Here is a 14,812-nt window from a genome sequence, read left to right on the forward strand (position 1 = left end):
GTGATGATGGACCAGGTGTGTACCTGCTCACAGGTCCCAGGTCACAGATCTCAGCGTTCAGGAAGGGGACGAAGGAGGCGCAGCAGAACGGGCAGGACGAGTTCAGGTTGGAGTCGTCCGACGTCCAGCCCGCCATGATCTCCTCGTCATAAACCAGCGAGTTACAGCTGCGACACAGAGAGCAGCTGGACATCAACACCTGGACACACAGAGAGGGGAGGGGTCAGTGGTAACACTGAGCCGACACACCTGTATAGGACATAACAAACCCCACCGGCTGCTGCTGTCATTTACCTCCAGCCCCGCCCCCTCCTGACTGGCGTCCCAGGACCTTCGCAGGGGATACGCTGGAGTGGGCGTGTCCGTCAAGTCGAGGTCACTTCCTACAGACAATGAACTCTGAGAGGAGACAACAGGAAACATGATAATTTAACAAAGAACTGACTCAACGTCACCGCAGAGGAAAAGAACTGGGCAGAAATATTCTGCTGAACAAACATCTGAGGTGGTGAAAATAAAATAGAAGAATCACGTTTCTTATTTTCTACGATTTTAAACTGATTCACAGATTCTACAACTCGATTCTCGTACTGTTTCTGTAACACGATGGTTCTGCTTTTCAACGACGATGCAACGAAAAAGCCAGAACTTCAGAATAAAACTGATTTGGGTACAAAGAGTCAGACCTCGGAGGTGGCGTTGACCAGCCGGTCCTTGGCTTTCAGCAGTGTTTCAGCCACTTGAGCCTTCCTGGACTGTCTCTGCTCAGACACTCTTCGTATAGCTGCTCCTCCTCCTCCTCCTCCTCCCGGCCGCCGGTCGTCCACGCTGGCGGCTCGTCGAACCGAAGCTCGGTGCTTGGTCGGGGTGAGGAGCTGCTGGAGCTTCCCTGCCAGACCTCCTCGGCCCGGAGAAGAGACGTTGTTGTAGTTCTCGTCTACAGCCTTGTTTCTTCCGGCTGAATCCCGCACTCCCACAGGTCTGAAGGTCAAAGGGCAGAAGATGAATGAAGTGAGGTAACAGAACCACAACACGCTGGCTTACTGCTGCAAATCAAGATCCATCAATAAAAAACAAGGAAACAAAGGTTAATTAATCAGTTGAATCCAAACAGGTGAATCGAGGTTTGAGGGGATTTTCCGTCTCACCTGCCGTCTCTCTCTGCAGGCTGACAGCTGCAGTCCGGCTCGGAGTCGGCCGACTCTGCACACTCTTTGTAGAAGTTGGAGAGGCAGACCTGACTCCGCCGAACCAGAACGCCACCGGGGGGCGCTGCAGGCGGTGCGGAGGTGTCTCTGAGTCCCAGGGGAGGTTTACGGGAGACGGCGTCACTGCAGCCGTTGGTCCTGGTGTTACGAAGAGCGTTCTTACAGAGTTTGACCTCTGAGGGACAGAAAGGAAAGAGGTGTTCAGACTCTGCCGGAAACGAGAGGGAAACCTGGAGATGGCCGAGGAAAACCGGAGTAACAGACTGAGAACACAGATCCAAGGCTGCGGAGAGAGGTGAAGCTCTTACTGTCCGTCGCCGTTTTCATGCTGTTCAGACTGTTGCTCTTCACCAATGGGCCGGTCAGAGACTCGTGGCTGGAGCTCTCAGACAGACCGCTCCAACTGGACTGACGAATCAGAGTGGAGTGGGGGCGGAGCCTCTGATCAGGGTCCATCATCGCGTCTTAGAAATTTAACAAAAACAGAATAATCTAAATTATAATGTCGACCTTTTTTTCTTTTTTAAATCTTTAAAGTTTGCGTCACATTTTCATTCAGCAAATCACATTTTCTCATTAACTTTAACTTTCAGAATTTGTCTGGTTCACAAACAGGCGCCAAAATTTCTCCACGCCAAGTGGAACGACATATAAAAAGTCCCGCCTGCTGAAGTTCACTGTAAACTCACAGTCGTCGTCTCAGCCTCGTAATTTCCTGTGAATTCCTTGACAGGATTAACTGATGCTAAATTTCGCAAAATCAGTTTACTTAAAATATTTCTGACCTCCCCGCGACCCCACTGAGCCGCTCTTCTGACGGCGTTTGATTGGCTGCCTGAACTGGGCCACGGCCAACAGGACGTTCCTCAGCTTGGCCCAGCGGAGACGTCCACCCTGATTGGTGGAAGGCCACTTGCTCTCCAGCACGGCCTGAGGACAGGGGACATCACTGAAGACATGTAGCTATTCAACATTATGTTGGTTCCACTGAAGCATGTGTGTGTGTGTATGTGTGTGTATGTGTGTGTCTCTGTGTGTGTGTGTATGTGTGTGTCTCTGTGTGTGTGTGTATGTGTGTGTCTCTGTGTGTCTCTGTGTGTGTGTGTATGTGTGTGTCTCTGTGTGTCTCTGTGTGTGTGTGTGTGTGTATTGGGACCTTGTTGTAGTATCCGTAGGTGATGGTGTTGGGTGTGATTCCCGCCTTCTTCATCTCCAGCAGGACTCGGACAGCGAGGACCGGCTGACCGTACTGACCGCACAACTGCATCAGGATCCGGTAACACACCTGGAACACACACATACACACACACTTTGACACTTTGCTGGACGCCATGTTGGACCAACTGGCTCGCCGCAGCCTCGGCACTGTCACCAGTGTCACCTGTCGCCTTGACAGCGATGTGACTGACTGGTTCCCTCTGTCACTGTAACACAGAGTCCATCGCTCACAGCTTACATTCATGCCACCACAGAACTACAGTGAATCAAGTCACTTCACTGTCGTCTAAACCCAAACAAGACAAACCAACCCCGGACAACAAGCAGCGACCTCTGACCCTGTCAGAGTCTCACCTCGTCCGGCAGCACCACCTTGCGGTTCTCCATGTGTTTGAGGACGTCGTAGGCCGTGTGCAGGGCCCGGACCTTGGCGCTCTCCGCTCGAACGAAGGTGGGCAGGTAGATGAACCAGAGGCCGTAACAGTGACCCAGCAGACACTTAGACCACATGTCCGGGACCGCGCTGTACTTCTGAGCTCGCTTCTGGGCCAACTTAATCTCCTGGTGGGTAGAAAACATTACGAACGCTGAAGAAGGTTGAACCAAAAAGATGGCTGGATGTAAAAACGTCTTGAGCTTTAGAACATAAGCTCAGAATGTACCGTCATTATCAGATAAAAAAAGAGAGAGGTGCTTCAGACCTAACAACACCGTATTTTTAAATCCTGACTGAGCTTTGAGTTCTACTGTGGTGCCACGTTTCTTCACGACTTGCAGCTAGATGCTGAACCCCTCTAAGATTTATTTAACCGATTTACTTTGCATTCACACTCTGTGAGTGGATCTGTTGCTGTCGTCCTCTGCTCCAGGGATCTGAAAATAACTCGTATAGTTTTCACCCCAAATCCACTCACAGTAACTCAGTCTGTGGCTTTTAAATATTGGATGATCAGTGAAATATTGATAATGATTCATTAAAAATGAAGCGACACAGAAAGACTTTTTCTGACTCCTCCTTTCTTCATCCAGGGAGAACTGGGTCACAGAGTGAAAGCCCTCAGAGGTTTAGAGTCTGTGGACGATGATCAGACGTTTTCTGGAGCATTACCATGATTTTTCCGTTCGGTAACATGAGGCCAGACGCTGCCTGATCGTGACTAAATGAAAGTAACTGAGCTGAAACTCTGAGTTTGAATTCGGTATGGATCAGCTGTGAATATGTTTAAATGTTGTGTGCTGCTGCACCTGTTTCGTGCGTCGAGGGGCGGGGCTGCTGGGGGCGCTGCCTTTAGCTGGGACGCGGAGCTGGTCCTGCGGCTGGTCGAAGAGCTCTGGCTTCAGGATGGGGAAGGTGTCATAGCTGGACACACGAGAGGAAAAACAACTTCCTGTTCAGCACATACAACACGAGAGAGGGGCGAGCCGCGACGCAGCGCGAGGCACTGAGGCTGTACCTGTAGGGGGCGGGGCACTCTGACCCGTCAGGTTCCTGCGGTTCTTCGGGAGGCATGATGAAGACCGTATGTTCTCCACTGTGGGTCTCATCGAGATCGATCAGCCTCACCTCCTCCGGTTTCTCCACGTCCACCTGGTCACAGGCGTCAACACAAAACCCAAAGATCAGACATTAATTTTTCATTCCAGTCCAACGTCACACACAAGTTTCAGATTATTTTATACATGGAAAAACATGTATAAAAACATGGGCAGCAGGTGACAGGAAGACAAAGGAGCAGGATTAGTTTGCAGGTAATGTAAATTCAACACTTCAGTCAGCTGTGGAGACGCTGCAGAGAGCAGTGGGTGGTAACCGGGCAAAGATCTCACCTTCTGGACGCACTCGTCGAAGAACTCGAGGCAGGCGTGACGGTCGCTGACGAAGGAGCACTCCTGAATAAACTGAGTGAACATCTGAGTCCTCGTCAGCTGGCCGTAAAACTTCTGCTGCGTTCGATCCCGAGACTTCAGGAAACCTGCAGGAGGAGGAGGAGGAGGAAGAAGGGGAGGAGGAGGAAGAAGGGATTCATCGGTCAAAGTCGGACACAGAGTCTGAGCCTCATCTTAATCTGTGGTTTGATTCAGGCTCAGGGAGTAAATACTGAATATGGCTGTTAATGCTTGTGTTGTTCCTCCTGTTGTAAAGAAACTAAATACTGAAATACTGTTTAGTTTCAGCTCTAACACACAGACACAGGTACGCCGCCTCCGTGGGCGCTCACCCTGCAGGTTGAACAGGGAGCTGCAGTCGGTGGTGGTGTCTGACGGCGCCTGTGTGATGGGCAGCAGGAAGGCCCGGTATCCTCGCAGCAGGCAGCTCATGAAGCGCAGAAACCCCTCCTGGATCTCCAGCTCCAGCTGCTTCTGGCGCCTGTAGATCTGATCGTAGTCCGTCAGCAGGAACTCCAGCGTCGCCTCCTCCTGGCCGGGCGTGCAAACTGCAACAACGAGAAGTGAGTCTGTACAAGGTGTCTGTAGTTGGCCTGAGTACTTCACTGTATGCTACTTACACTTCTGCTTCACCACATTATGAAGGAAAATGCATGTAAGTAAGGAAAGGACGAGCCGTTCAGGCACATTGACCAACAACACGTCTCTCACACTCCTGTTGCTCCTGTTTCACTGTTTCTCTGAACCACTGTGTAACTTTATTTTGAAAAGCACCGTCGATCAGTCATGTGATTGACAGCTGGGAGGTGCCACTCACTCTTCTCCAGGGTCCTGTGGAGGTTGGTGAGGGTGTTGAACAGAGTCTTGGCCTGCTTCCTGGGTAACGAGCGCCATGACAGCGGCTTCTTATCCTCTGACCTGAGGCGTGACAGAGAAGTCGCTAAGCTGTCTGACAGATTTATGGACTTTCAGTCGTCGTTGGCAAATTAAAACCAATATCAGATTAACTATGGAGCACAAAGGTGTGATGATGGACTCACTGGAAGATGGTGTTGGTGTCCAGGTCGACGCACACGACGTCTGCAGGGGGGTCGTACAGGTCGAAGTAGCTGGAGTGGACGCCCACGATGAAAGGCATCGGCGCCAGCAGCACTTCGGCCATCTGCAGCGGACACAGAGGGATGTAGGGACAGAGCCAGCGCAGGGGGAAACTCATCTGGAGGGACAAGGGGGAGATTATTACACAGACAGAGCAACACCTCCACCCTCCTCACCGCAGCACGTGCGTGTTCAGTCTTACCGAGACGAGGGCCTCGCTGACGGAGGTGAGGACGTCGGGCCGGAGCGAGTGCAGCAGCAGTTTGTGCTCGGTGAGGACGGCGAGCAGCAGCGTGCAGGCGTTTTCTGGACCGAGGTTCTGCAGCAGCTTCAGGAAACTTGCACCACTGTCACACACACGCACACACACACACACACACACACACACACACACACCAGATTACCCCACAGAAAATGGATGGATGGATGATGTATCTAAATCAGAGCTGTGGAGTTTAAACCTGAAAAGCTTTATTTTGAAAAGCTCATCATTCCTCTGTCTGCTGAGTCAGGCTTCAGTCTGAGAGGTGGAGCTGAAACAACAGGATGACGTGTCACCTGCTGGGAGTTTCTCTCACAGACAGTGAGATCAAACCAGAAACCTGATAATGATAAGGTGCGATCTGAGGAGCAGAGCTGTTCATCCCGGCCGTCAGGTTTGACTGCCTCTACGTCTGCTGCAGCACGGACGTCACATTTCATTACAACATCAAAAAGCTTTGAGCCTTTAGCTTCTTCCTGTGGAGCCTGAAAGTATTTTGGACCAAAGAGTCCAAAAGCTAAATGAATGTAATGTGTAAACTGACCTGAGAGGGAGAGGAGAGGAGACCGGCTGGCAGAGCAGCAGGTTGTCGTACGGAGAGAGCTGGAAGAGACGCGCACACACACACACACACACACACACACACACACACACACACACACACAGCGACAGGATATTTTATTTTAGCCTTTGTGTGGTTTTAGAATTAAGAAAGAAGGAAAAATAATAATTCTTTTAAATTTACAAGCTGTGGCCTGTTTTCGTGGTTTGGATCAAGTTCTGAAAAGGTTTTATTCACTAACACAAATCAAACATGTCACAGGAAAACACAGCGAGCTGTCAGACAGGTTTTAAACTAATCATCCAGAAAGTGAAAGAGTTAAGTCAGAGAGAAAGTGAACTCAAACGCATGATGTTTAAGGTGGAACTGATCTGTCCTCCTCCATTTTCACCCATTTTAAGGAATTATTGACAATTATTTTCCCACTGATTGGAAACAATCACTCAATCAATAAATGCACTGACTCTGATTGGGCTTTGTTACCCCTCAGTCTGCAGCCAGATCACCACCTCCATCCTGCTGAAGGTGGATGTGAGAGGTTCACGTCAGAATAAATGCATGAACATTTTAGTGAATTAATCCTGTCATGTCAAATGTGTCATCCGTGACTACAGAATCATATCAAAACTTTAATCTGGAAGGAAACATGCGGCGGCCGGCTCTCTAATGAGGCAGTGAAGCCTTCAGAGCTGCTTCGCCACTTTGAGACCAAGCATTCGTTTATTATTATATTTAGAAAATGCCAGAGAGATGTTTTTATGCCGATGGGATCATTTTATTTTGTTGTATTTAAAGGCCGGTCCGTGAAAATACTGTCTGACATAAAACCGGTCCGTGGCGCAAAAAAGGTCGGGGGCCGCCGCTTTAGCCCACGCAGCCTCCTCTGGCTGGAAGCGCGACATGTGAGCCCTCATCCATTCATTCATCCACCCACCCATCCGTCCATCCGCCCGTCCAGAACATGCAGACTCCGCACAGAGCAGCTCAGACCGGGGCTCGAACCTGCGGCCCTCATGTTGCTAGCATTGCCATAGTACTTTAGCTTAGTGCAGTAAAGTTTGCAGACAACGTTCGTCCTGTCGGCGCGTTTAAAACTGCAATCCACACGCTGGCTGTGAGCCCAGATGGAGCTGATGGATGGGTGGGTGGGTTGGTTGGTTGGTTGGTTACCGGTTAATGTTTTTCTTCGTCCATGTCACGCGCCTCTCGTCTCGGTAGCATAGTTAGCTCACTCGCTGGTTCTGTTACAGGGTGTTTTGTTATGACTGTTACTCAACAGCGCCGCCTTGTGGTTAAATCCTGTATGACAGCCCGTAACTGGAGTCACTGCAGTGCATTACAAAAAAAAACGATCTTTGGAAATTTAATAATCGATTCATAATCGTCCATAACATAATCGCGATTAATCAACAATCGATTTTTTCACCACCCCTTACTCTTAATGCTACAATGAAAATGACACTGTGCTGTCTAAATGGCTCAGATATTATTTCTGAATGACCTGAAGAGGAACCGACATCACATGCTGCGGGTTTGAGTCTGTACCTGAACGAGGATGCGAGGCCGCTGGGGGGAAGGAAACGGGACGTTGTGCATGAAGCTGGAGATGTGTCTGCAGACAGAGACGAGACAGGACGACACATCAATTAATATCAACCAAACCAAGCCTATGTCCACAAATCAAAATGGTTATAATCTGTTCAAATCACACAGGAATGTGATTAATCTCATCACCTTTCAAACCCCCAAATCTCAGATCTTTAAATTCAGTTTTATTACCACAGCAGGAAAAGCTCTAAATATCACCTGACACCATCTGGAGGCGCCACTGAAACCAAGATGCTGCTTTTACTGACAGTCATTAAAATACGTATGCACACGTGAAGAAGCCTGAAACCAGTGAAAGTGAATCCAAACCACTGACTTTTCGAGCGGCAGGACGTGGGGTCCGGAGATGGAGTATCTGTAGACAAAGGTGAGAAACTTCTGGAAGACATTGAAGAAGGGCCAGTGGGAGAGGACGCAGATGCTCTTCTTCACCTGCAGGCTGCGGTTGGTGATGGGCCGCCGGTCGACCACGCTGAGCAGGCCGAGCCTTACGCTCTGCCGCTCCGACAGCAGCTCCCTGGAGAAGGGCTCGTAGAACTGGATGGCTGCTCCGTAAACCTGCAGGAAGGGCAGAGGATTATGGGTAACGTGGTGTTTGAAAGGGTTAGGGTCTGTATCCAAGGAGCTTTCTGTTATTCTTCAACAGAAGTGAGTGTGTGTTTCCGTTGTCTCGCCCACCTTGTCCCCCGAGGCGGATGTGAGGACAAAGGTGGAGAAGACGGGCAGCTGGTACTTGGTGTTCAGAGGCCAGCTCTCCACGGTGACACCCATCGGCAGACAGAAGACCGGCACCGACTCCGGCAGAGGAAACGCCTCCAGGTCCTCCTCTGGGTACCGGCTGATCAGACCTGCAGCAAACAGCCATCAGTCTATTTACACCTGAATTCATCAGATTTATCAGTGTTTTCAGCCACGGAGCAGTGCAGAGCGGTGAAGAAGAGGAAGAAGAAAATATGGCTAAAGATTTTTTAAATTCCCCTTCTGTGCATCTGTTTTATATAAAAATGAATCTTAAACACTCAAAGGGATCTGGATAATGAGATTAGAGAAGATTTATGGCAGAACATGATCTCAGACGTGGGCTGGGCCGTGGGGGACAGCAGTTCATCCATCACAAAGTTTTACACAGACATTACTTCCTGTAATAGTTTAAAATGGGAAATACATTATGGAAACGTAAAAAGGAGGTGGACACATTTCCACACGTCCTGAGGGACAAACCATGGGACAAAGAATCCCCACAAATCTGTGTGACAGAGCTTCCATACCAGCAGAGCAGAGGCTGGGCTGAAGTCACAGACAGACAGCGGCTTAAAGTGGCTGCTACAGAAAACGTGATTCCCAACATGAATCATGTTTCTGAGTCGGCAGGCTACGTTAGCAGAACATGGAGGGACACTGGGTTTCAGGGCTTGTTCTTGTTCTACTGCTCCATCACAACAAGCTCACTGTTCTCTGTTATGACTGAGCAGCATCAAACCTTCCAGCTGTCCGTCTCCAAACACCTCACACTGTCTCATGTGAATCACCTGATTTGCTTTTTTAAGCCCTGGAAGCTTTTCCCACTGAGCTCACTGACCATCCGCCTGCCAGAGTCTTCATAAGCCCTGAACCAGGACCCTGGACTCTTGGAGGGAGTGTGGATCAGTACAAGTGGACCGCGCCAACATATTTTGCTGCTGTCCAGATGTTCAGCTTCGTTGGAGGTTTGTGTAAAAGTGATCTCCACCTCCTGAAGATTTTTCTGGTCACAAGTAAAGAAGCTGTGAGGAAATTCCTCCCACTATGAACCTGTTTATAGACACTGTCAGCTGTCTACGCTCCACGGAAAAGATGATTTACCTCCTCCGTCTGCAGAAAGAGAAGGATGAAAAATACTGGATGAAATGGGAACGTTACTCAGAGGAGACAGGCACGGATTTGTCTTTAACGTTAGACAACATGCACCTGTGTGTCTGTCTCTGATGTTCCTGTCCTCGTCTTCTGTTCAATTTAAAATGCTACTAAAAATAAAAGTAAAAAAAAAAGTCTGCAGTGCAATGTTAAAACTGAGGAAACACAGGTTAAATATACCAGTAGAAATATAAGGACGGGTTTCTTTCTCCGTTCAGAATCACCAGAATAATCCTTAGTATTACAGAAAATTCCAGTGCTTCCAGTTGTGGCCGTTCTGTGGTAAATCTGCACTCGTCATCTCTGCTGTCGAGATCTGGCAATGCCACAATTATGAGACTGACCGAGGCTGAAAAACACAGGAATGTTCCTTTAACTCTGGCGGTTTCGTCCTGGCTGAACCCACGATAAGACGCCAGCGTGCAGCTCAGCACAGACAGATACTCACTGGCTTCGTAGACCAGGGCGTTGGCTTTGGCCACTGCTCTCTTGTAGCACACATACAGGGCCGGACCCCACTGGAGACAAACAGAAGCACACGACAGCTGTGACAAACCGAACTGCAGAGTGTTTTCATCATGTTGTAGAAAAAGAATTAAGAGAAAAAAGTCTGTTAAATCTTTACTTCAAAATAAGAGACCCAGAGCTGCATTTTAAGTCTCAGTGGACAAAACACATGATATTTACATGTATGACATTTATTCATGTGGCAGAAGTTTCTTTACCAACATTTCAGATCCATAACCTCAACTTTTCCCTGAAAAAGTTTCATTTACAGCAGCTTCACATCAAAAAGCAGAATAAAGCAGAGTTCAGCTCAGAGGGGAGAGCGTCACACTCTGCCCCCCCCTCCCGCCCCCCTGCCCCTCCCGCCCCTCCCGCTCCTCCCGCTCACCCCGCTCACCATGCCGGTGTTGAGGTTCTTGTCGACGCGACAGAAAGTGTGTGGGGCCACCTCCCCCTTGCTGGGCAGCAGCAGGGCGATGTCGGTGACGCCCAGCGTGTGGAGGCCCTGTGAGTCCAGAGCCCGCCGATACATCAGGAACACCCGGTGAGCCACGGGGGCGCCGCCGGAGCTCAGACTGGCCGAGCGGCTGTAGGGAGTGGTCTCGATGACGTACCAGCCCTGCTTCAGCTGCTCCTTCCCCTCATACAGAACCCTGCAGGGACAGAGCTTTGCTTCAGTCTCACTCTTAGTGTTCAGGCGTGTGTTCAGTGACAGTTCCTCTGTGGACAGGGACAACTGCGAGCTGCATTTTGGCAAACTGGCTAAAAAGCAAGCAGCTCCTGTTTGCAGTGTACCCACTGATGTTTAGACAAATATCACTGGAAACCTAAAAAACCAGAGGATTCTCAGCTAAGCTGTGAGTTACAGACTGTATATGGATTTATGGACGGGAAGGATTGAATCTATAAACATATGTATCAAGCCCGCGTGTTCGGATTTGATTGATTAACTCAGAGAAGAAGTGCGATTCTTCTCAGGGTTTTAAAGAACCTTAATCTCCTCCATGAGCTGCGAGTCAGAGTGACTGCTGCCTCGTCGTCCACAGTTTGAAAACCTCCGCTCTGCTGAAACCTGATGCTCCCAGTGTCTGATTAAATCCTCGGACCCACTGGGATGAACTCAAACATTAGCTTCATAAAGCACGGCTGCTCATTAGCCTTCAGCTGGTAAACTCAGTTTTTCCTGATAAGATTCAAATGTGGAAAATATCGGTCCCCTGAGTGAACTCCCTGCTCCCCTGCCTGCCCACCGTCCGTCAGCTACGCTCCATGAAATGAAAGAAAAAATGTAATCTGATGTCTGAGGTAAGAGGATTTTCCTCATTATTCCCTCACACAAGTGTAATCCAGAGTAATTAAACAGTTCAACATGAAAGAAACAACAGAGCAGAGTGTGTGAGATGCAGATGAGAGTCCAGGACACGGTGTCTGCCCACCACTGCATTACATCATCCTCTGTCTTACATAAGCTTAAGCTTTAATATGCATCACATGGACTAAAAACACTGAAGCTCGTTCCTGTGAGAGTCTCAGTGACGGTTTCTAGTCATTTCAAATGAAAACAGCAGAACAGTTCACCACACAACACGAAGTCCATGCATTTATTATTCGTTTTAATAGCCCCGAGATTCTTTAATGCAACCTACACTCAGAACTGCCCCCACACAAGGAACAGAAGAGGCACTGGAGGGAAAACTCCCACCGTCCGAGGAAAGCAATCCCAGAGGAAGGAGCCTTCAGCGTTCGTCAGTTCACTCAGGACAAAGCAACGACGTCTGCCGCCTAAAAAGACTCTGCAGCGAGGGGCAGATTATTCTCACAGCATCAGACCATCAGAGCAAAGTCAGCCGGCACGACATAAAGTTAAAGCCAAAAGTCAGTTACCACCAGTTACTTTCATCAGTATGTTTGACCTTCTCCAACGTAACATGTCCAATGAAAAAAAAACCTCAGGTAAAAATCAGAGAATCCAAGAAAAAGTTTGCAGGATGAGCAAAGTCAACCACCGTGACCGAGCGGAGGTTTAAACGGACAAAACGTTCGTATGTGGACGGAACTGAAGTCGATTTTCTTTTTTATCTGAGACCTCACTCTGTTTGTTCTCTAACAGTTTCACCTCATCGGTCACGTATCTTAAATTTTAGCAGACTAACAGACTTTCAGAGAGAGACGACAGAGGACGAGACTCATGAATCACAGTGACTCTTTTCTATGTTTTACATTCTTTTAAAACTTCACTCACTGTTTTAGCTTCAGGAATAATGATAACTTATTTCATCAGGGATTAAAATTTTACGTTTGTTTGATTTGTAATTTGTAATCTTGGTTTTCTAAACATTTCTGTTACTGATCTGAAAACAACATGTTGTTCACAGAACATCTGAATATGTTCTAATCCTTCCCTGAGTTTATTATTTTAGTTGCACAGTAATTAAACAGGTGTGAGGAGCAGTGGGAGTTTGGATAAATGTAGTAGTGCTGATAAAACCTGTTCCTTAGAGCTCAGCCAGGTGACAGCAACACAAAGCTGGTGTGAGTGTGTGTGAGTCCATGAAATCCGATTCAGAGAGTCCAGGTTCTGTAACAGATCCACGAGTCTGAAGCTTTATCAGCTAAAACACGGCACAGAGCTTTATAACGTTAGGAGGAAGGATTTCACTGCTCTGCACACCTGTGAGGCAAACACCAGGTACGTTCACGTTACAGCGTGAACACACCGAACACTGCACTCAGCATCTGTTCAGCTGGCTCAGAGACAGAGTCTCAGTCGCTCACCCCAGGTCCAGAATGGGCGGTTTGTCCCGTCCTCGCCGGTAGCACAGGTACAGGTGTGGGTTGTTGATGAGGCCGGCGCTCAGCTCGGCCGAGTGTCCGCCCAGCGTCCGCTCGATACAGGTGAAGCCCTCCGGCACCTCCTCCCCGAGCCCCTTGGCGATCACGGCCAGGTCTGTCACCGGCTCCACCGCCCGGCCCGACGAAGACGAGGAAGAGGTTTTGCCATCCTCATCCAGGGGCCTCCAGGGCCCTGCAGGGTCGAGGCCTGCCACTACAAAGTAGTCCACCAGCTGGGGACATTTCTCCTCTGTCATGCCGCCTGTCTGCCCTCCACTGCAGAGGGAGGGAGGGGGAGGGGGAGGAAGAGGAAGAGAGAGAATATGTTAGATTAATCATTTAAAAGCTGTGAGTTAGAGGAACTACTTTTCTTCTTCATTCAAAGACACAGATCCGTTTGTGGTTTGAACCCAGGTTCTCGGCAGGTTTCAGACATCGAGCTCAGACTGCAACTAAAAATTATTTTCATCATCAATTAATCTGATGATCGTTTCTTAAACTCGACTCATAAACAGTTTTGCCAACAAAATGTCAGAAAATCACTGAAAAATCTCTAAAATTCCTCCAGACTAAGGTGACTTCAGTCCGTCTTCAGGTGTCTTTCACCTGACCAAACGTCCAAAATGCAAAGACATTCAGCTTATTGTCCTGCGACAGAGACGAGCACCCAGTCCTCAGATCAGAAGTTAGAGACAACAGATATTTGACGTCCGAGCTTAAAAACACACTAAAACAATTATGTGATTTAACTATTGATCAAAATAATGAAACAGATGCTGATTCTTTTTTTCCCAGTCGACCGATCGATTCATCGTCGCCGCTCTAACACGTCGCTGCCTGCAGGTGTCCATCAGGAATCCACTGAATTATCAGCCTCGACGTGGACGCTGGGACAAACTGAGACAGTTTGATCTGATGCTGACACATCTGCAGATAATTCATACACACACACACACACACACACACACACAGAGCATGACTCAGTGTCCTGGAGGTCAAGCCAGTGAGTCACGCCCCTCAGTCTCATCAGCCAATCAGGGAAGAGACAGACAGACAGACAGCTCCTTTAACATCTGACCTGATTCGTCTCTTTGATTTTTGCATCTTCACAAACATCTTTCATCGCACTTTACTTTGTGCTAATGTTTCTTTTTACATATTTACAGTTCTGAATAACCGTTAACGTCATTTCATCCCAGAGAAAACAGGCTGGTCATGGTGGTGTTCAGTTACAGAATCAATATGTGATTAAACTGGAGAACAGAGGGCAGGGTGGTGTGTGTGTGTGTGTGTGTGTGTGTTATAAAAATAGGATGTGCAGTGATGCTGTGAGATGCTGAAAGCTCTTATGTAACAGTAAATGTCCTGTGCCCTCTCCCAGCCTCTGTCTCTCTGATGGAATATAAACTGAGGAGGAGAGAGGCTGCAGAGACGAGCTGGAAAAACTGAATTTGCACAAACATTTATTTTTCTTTTTGTTCAGATTGTTTAACAAATATTTTGAAACAAAGGACGTCACCAGGAAAAGTCTTTTCTGTGGCTGAACAGAGAAAATCTATGTATCCTGAGCAGAGCTGATGAATCTGTTGCTCAAAGACAATTAATCAACATTTTTAATCTTTACTGGTGCCAGTTTCTCAGTGTTTTACGTGTTTTATATGACTGTGAGAAACTCAGCTGAGATGGAAATGCCTGTAAATCAAAAACATAAAAAACTCAGAGTGCTTCTTCTTTTCT

General features: G+C 48.3%; 1 protein-coding gene across 3 annotated transcripts in view; it reads right to left on the minus strand.

Moving 5' to 3' along the window:
* Positions 1-14,812, minus strand: part of LOC121185483 (DENN domain-containing protein 4B-like) — a 30,795-nt gene that overhangs the window by 5,428 nt on the left and 10,555 nt on the right. For all 3 annotated transcript variants that reach the window (XM_041043657.1, XM_041043659.1, XM_041043660.1), the window contains exons 2-23: positions 13,019-13,351; positions 10,641-10,896; positions 10,185-10,254; positions 8,522-8,691; positions 8,160-8,401; positions 7,781-7,847; positions 6,218-6,276; positions 5,614-5,758; positions 5,354-5,529; positions 5,131-5,231; positions 4,646-4,861; positions 4,254-4,399; positions 3,881-4,014; positions 3,672-3,786; positions 2,781-2,987; positions 2,365-2,493; positions 1,994-2,138; positions 1,517-1,672; positions 1,149-1,383; positions 687-981; positions 295-399; positions 24-199 (exon numbers count right to left, since the gene is read on the minus strand). In XM_041043657.1, coding sequence (XP_040899591.1) covers positions 24-199; positions 295-399; positions 687-981; positions 1,149-1,383; positions 1,517-1,672; positions 1,994-2,138; positions 2,365-2,493; positions 2,781-2,987; positions 3,672-3,786; positions 3,881-4,014; positions 4,254-4,399; positions 4,646-4,861; positions 5,131-5,231; positions 5,354-5,529; positions 5,614-5,758; positions 6,218-6,276; positions 7,781-7,847; positions 8,160-8,401; positions 8,522-8,691; positions 10,185-10,254; positions 10,641-10,896; positions 13,019-13,332 — 3,659 coding nt within the window. In that variant the 5' untranslated portion in view covers positions 13,333-13,351. The remainder of the gene's footprint in view (positions 1-23; positions 200-294; positions 400-686; positions 982-1,148; positions 1,384-1,516; positions 1,673-1,993; positions 2,139-2,364; positions 2,494-2,780; positions 2,988-3,671; positions 3,787-3,880; positions 4,015-4,253; positions 4,400-4,645; positions 4,862-5,130; positions 5,232-5,353; positions 5,530-5,613; positions 5,759-6,217; positions 6,277-7,780; positions 7,848-8,159; positions 8,402-8,521; positions 8,692-10,184; positions 10,255-10,640; positions 10,897-13,018; positions 13,352-14,812) is intronic.

The sequence above is a fragment of the Toxotes jaculatrix genome, chromosome 8 (assembly GCF_017976425.1).
Source record: "Toxotes jaculatrix isolate fToxJac2 chromosome 8, fToxJac2.pri, whole genome shotgun sequence".
Taxonomy (NCBI): Eukaryota; Metazoa; Chordata; class Actinopteri; family Toxotidae; genus Toxotes; species Toxotes jaculatrix.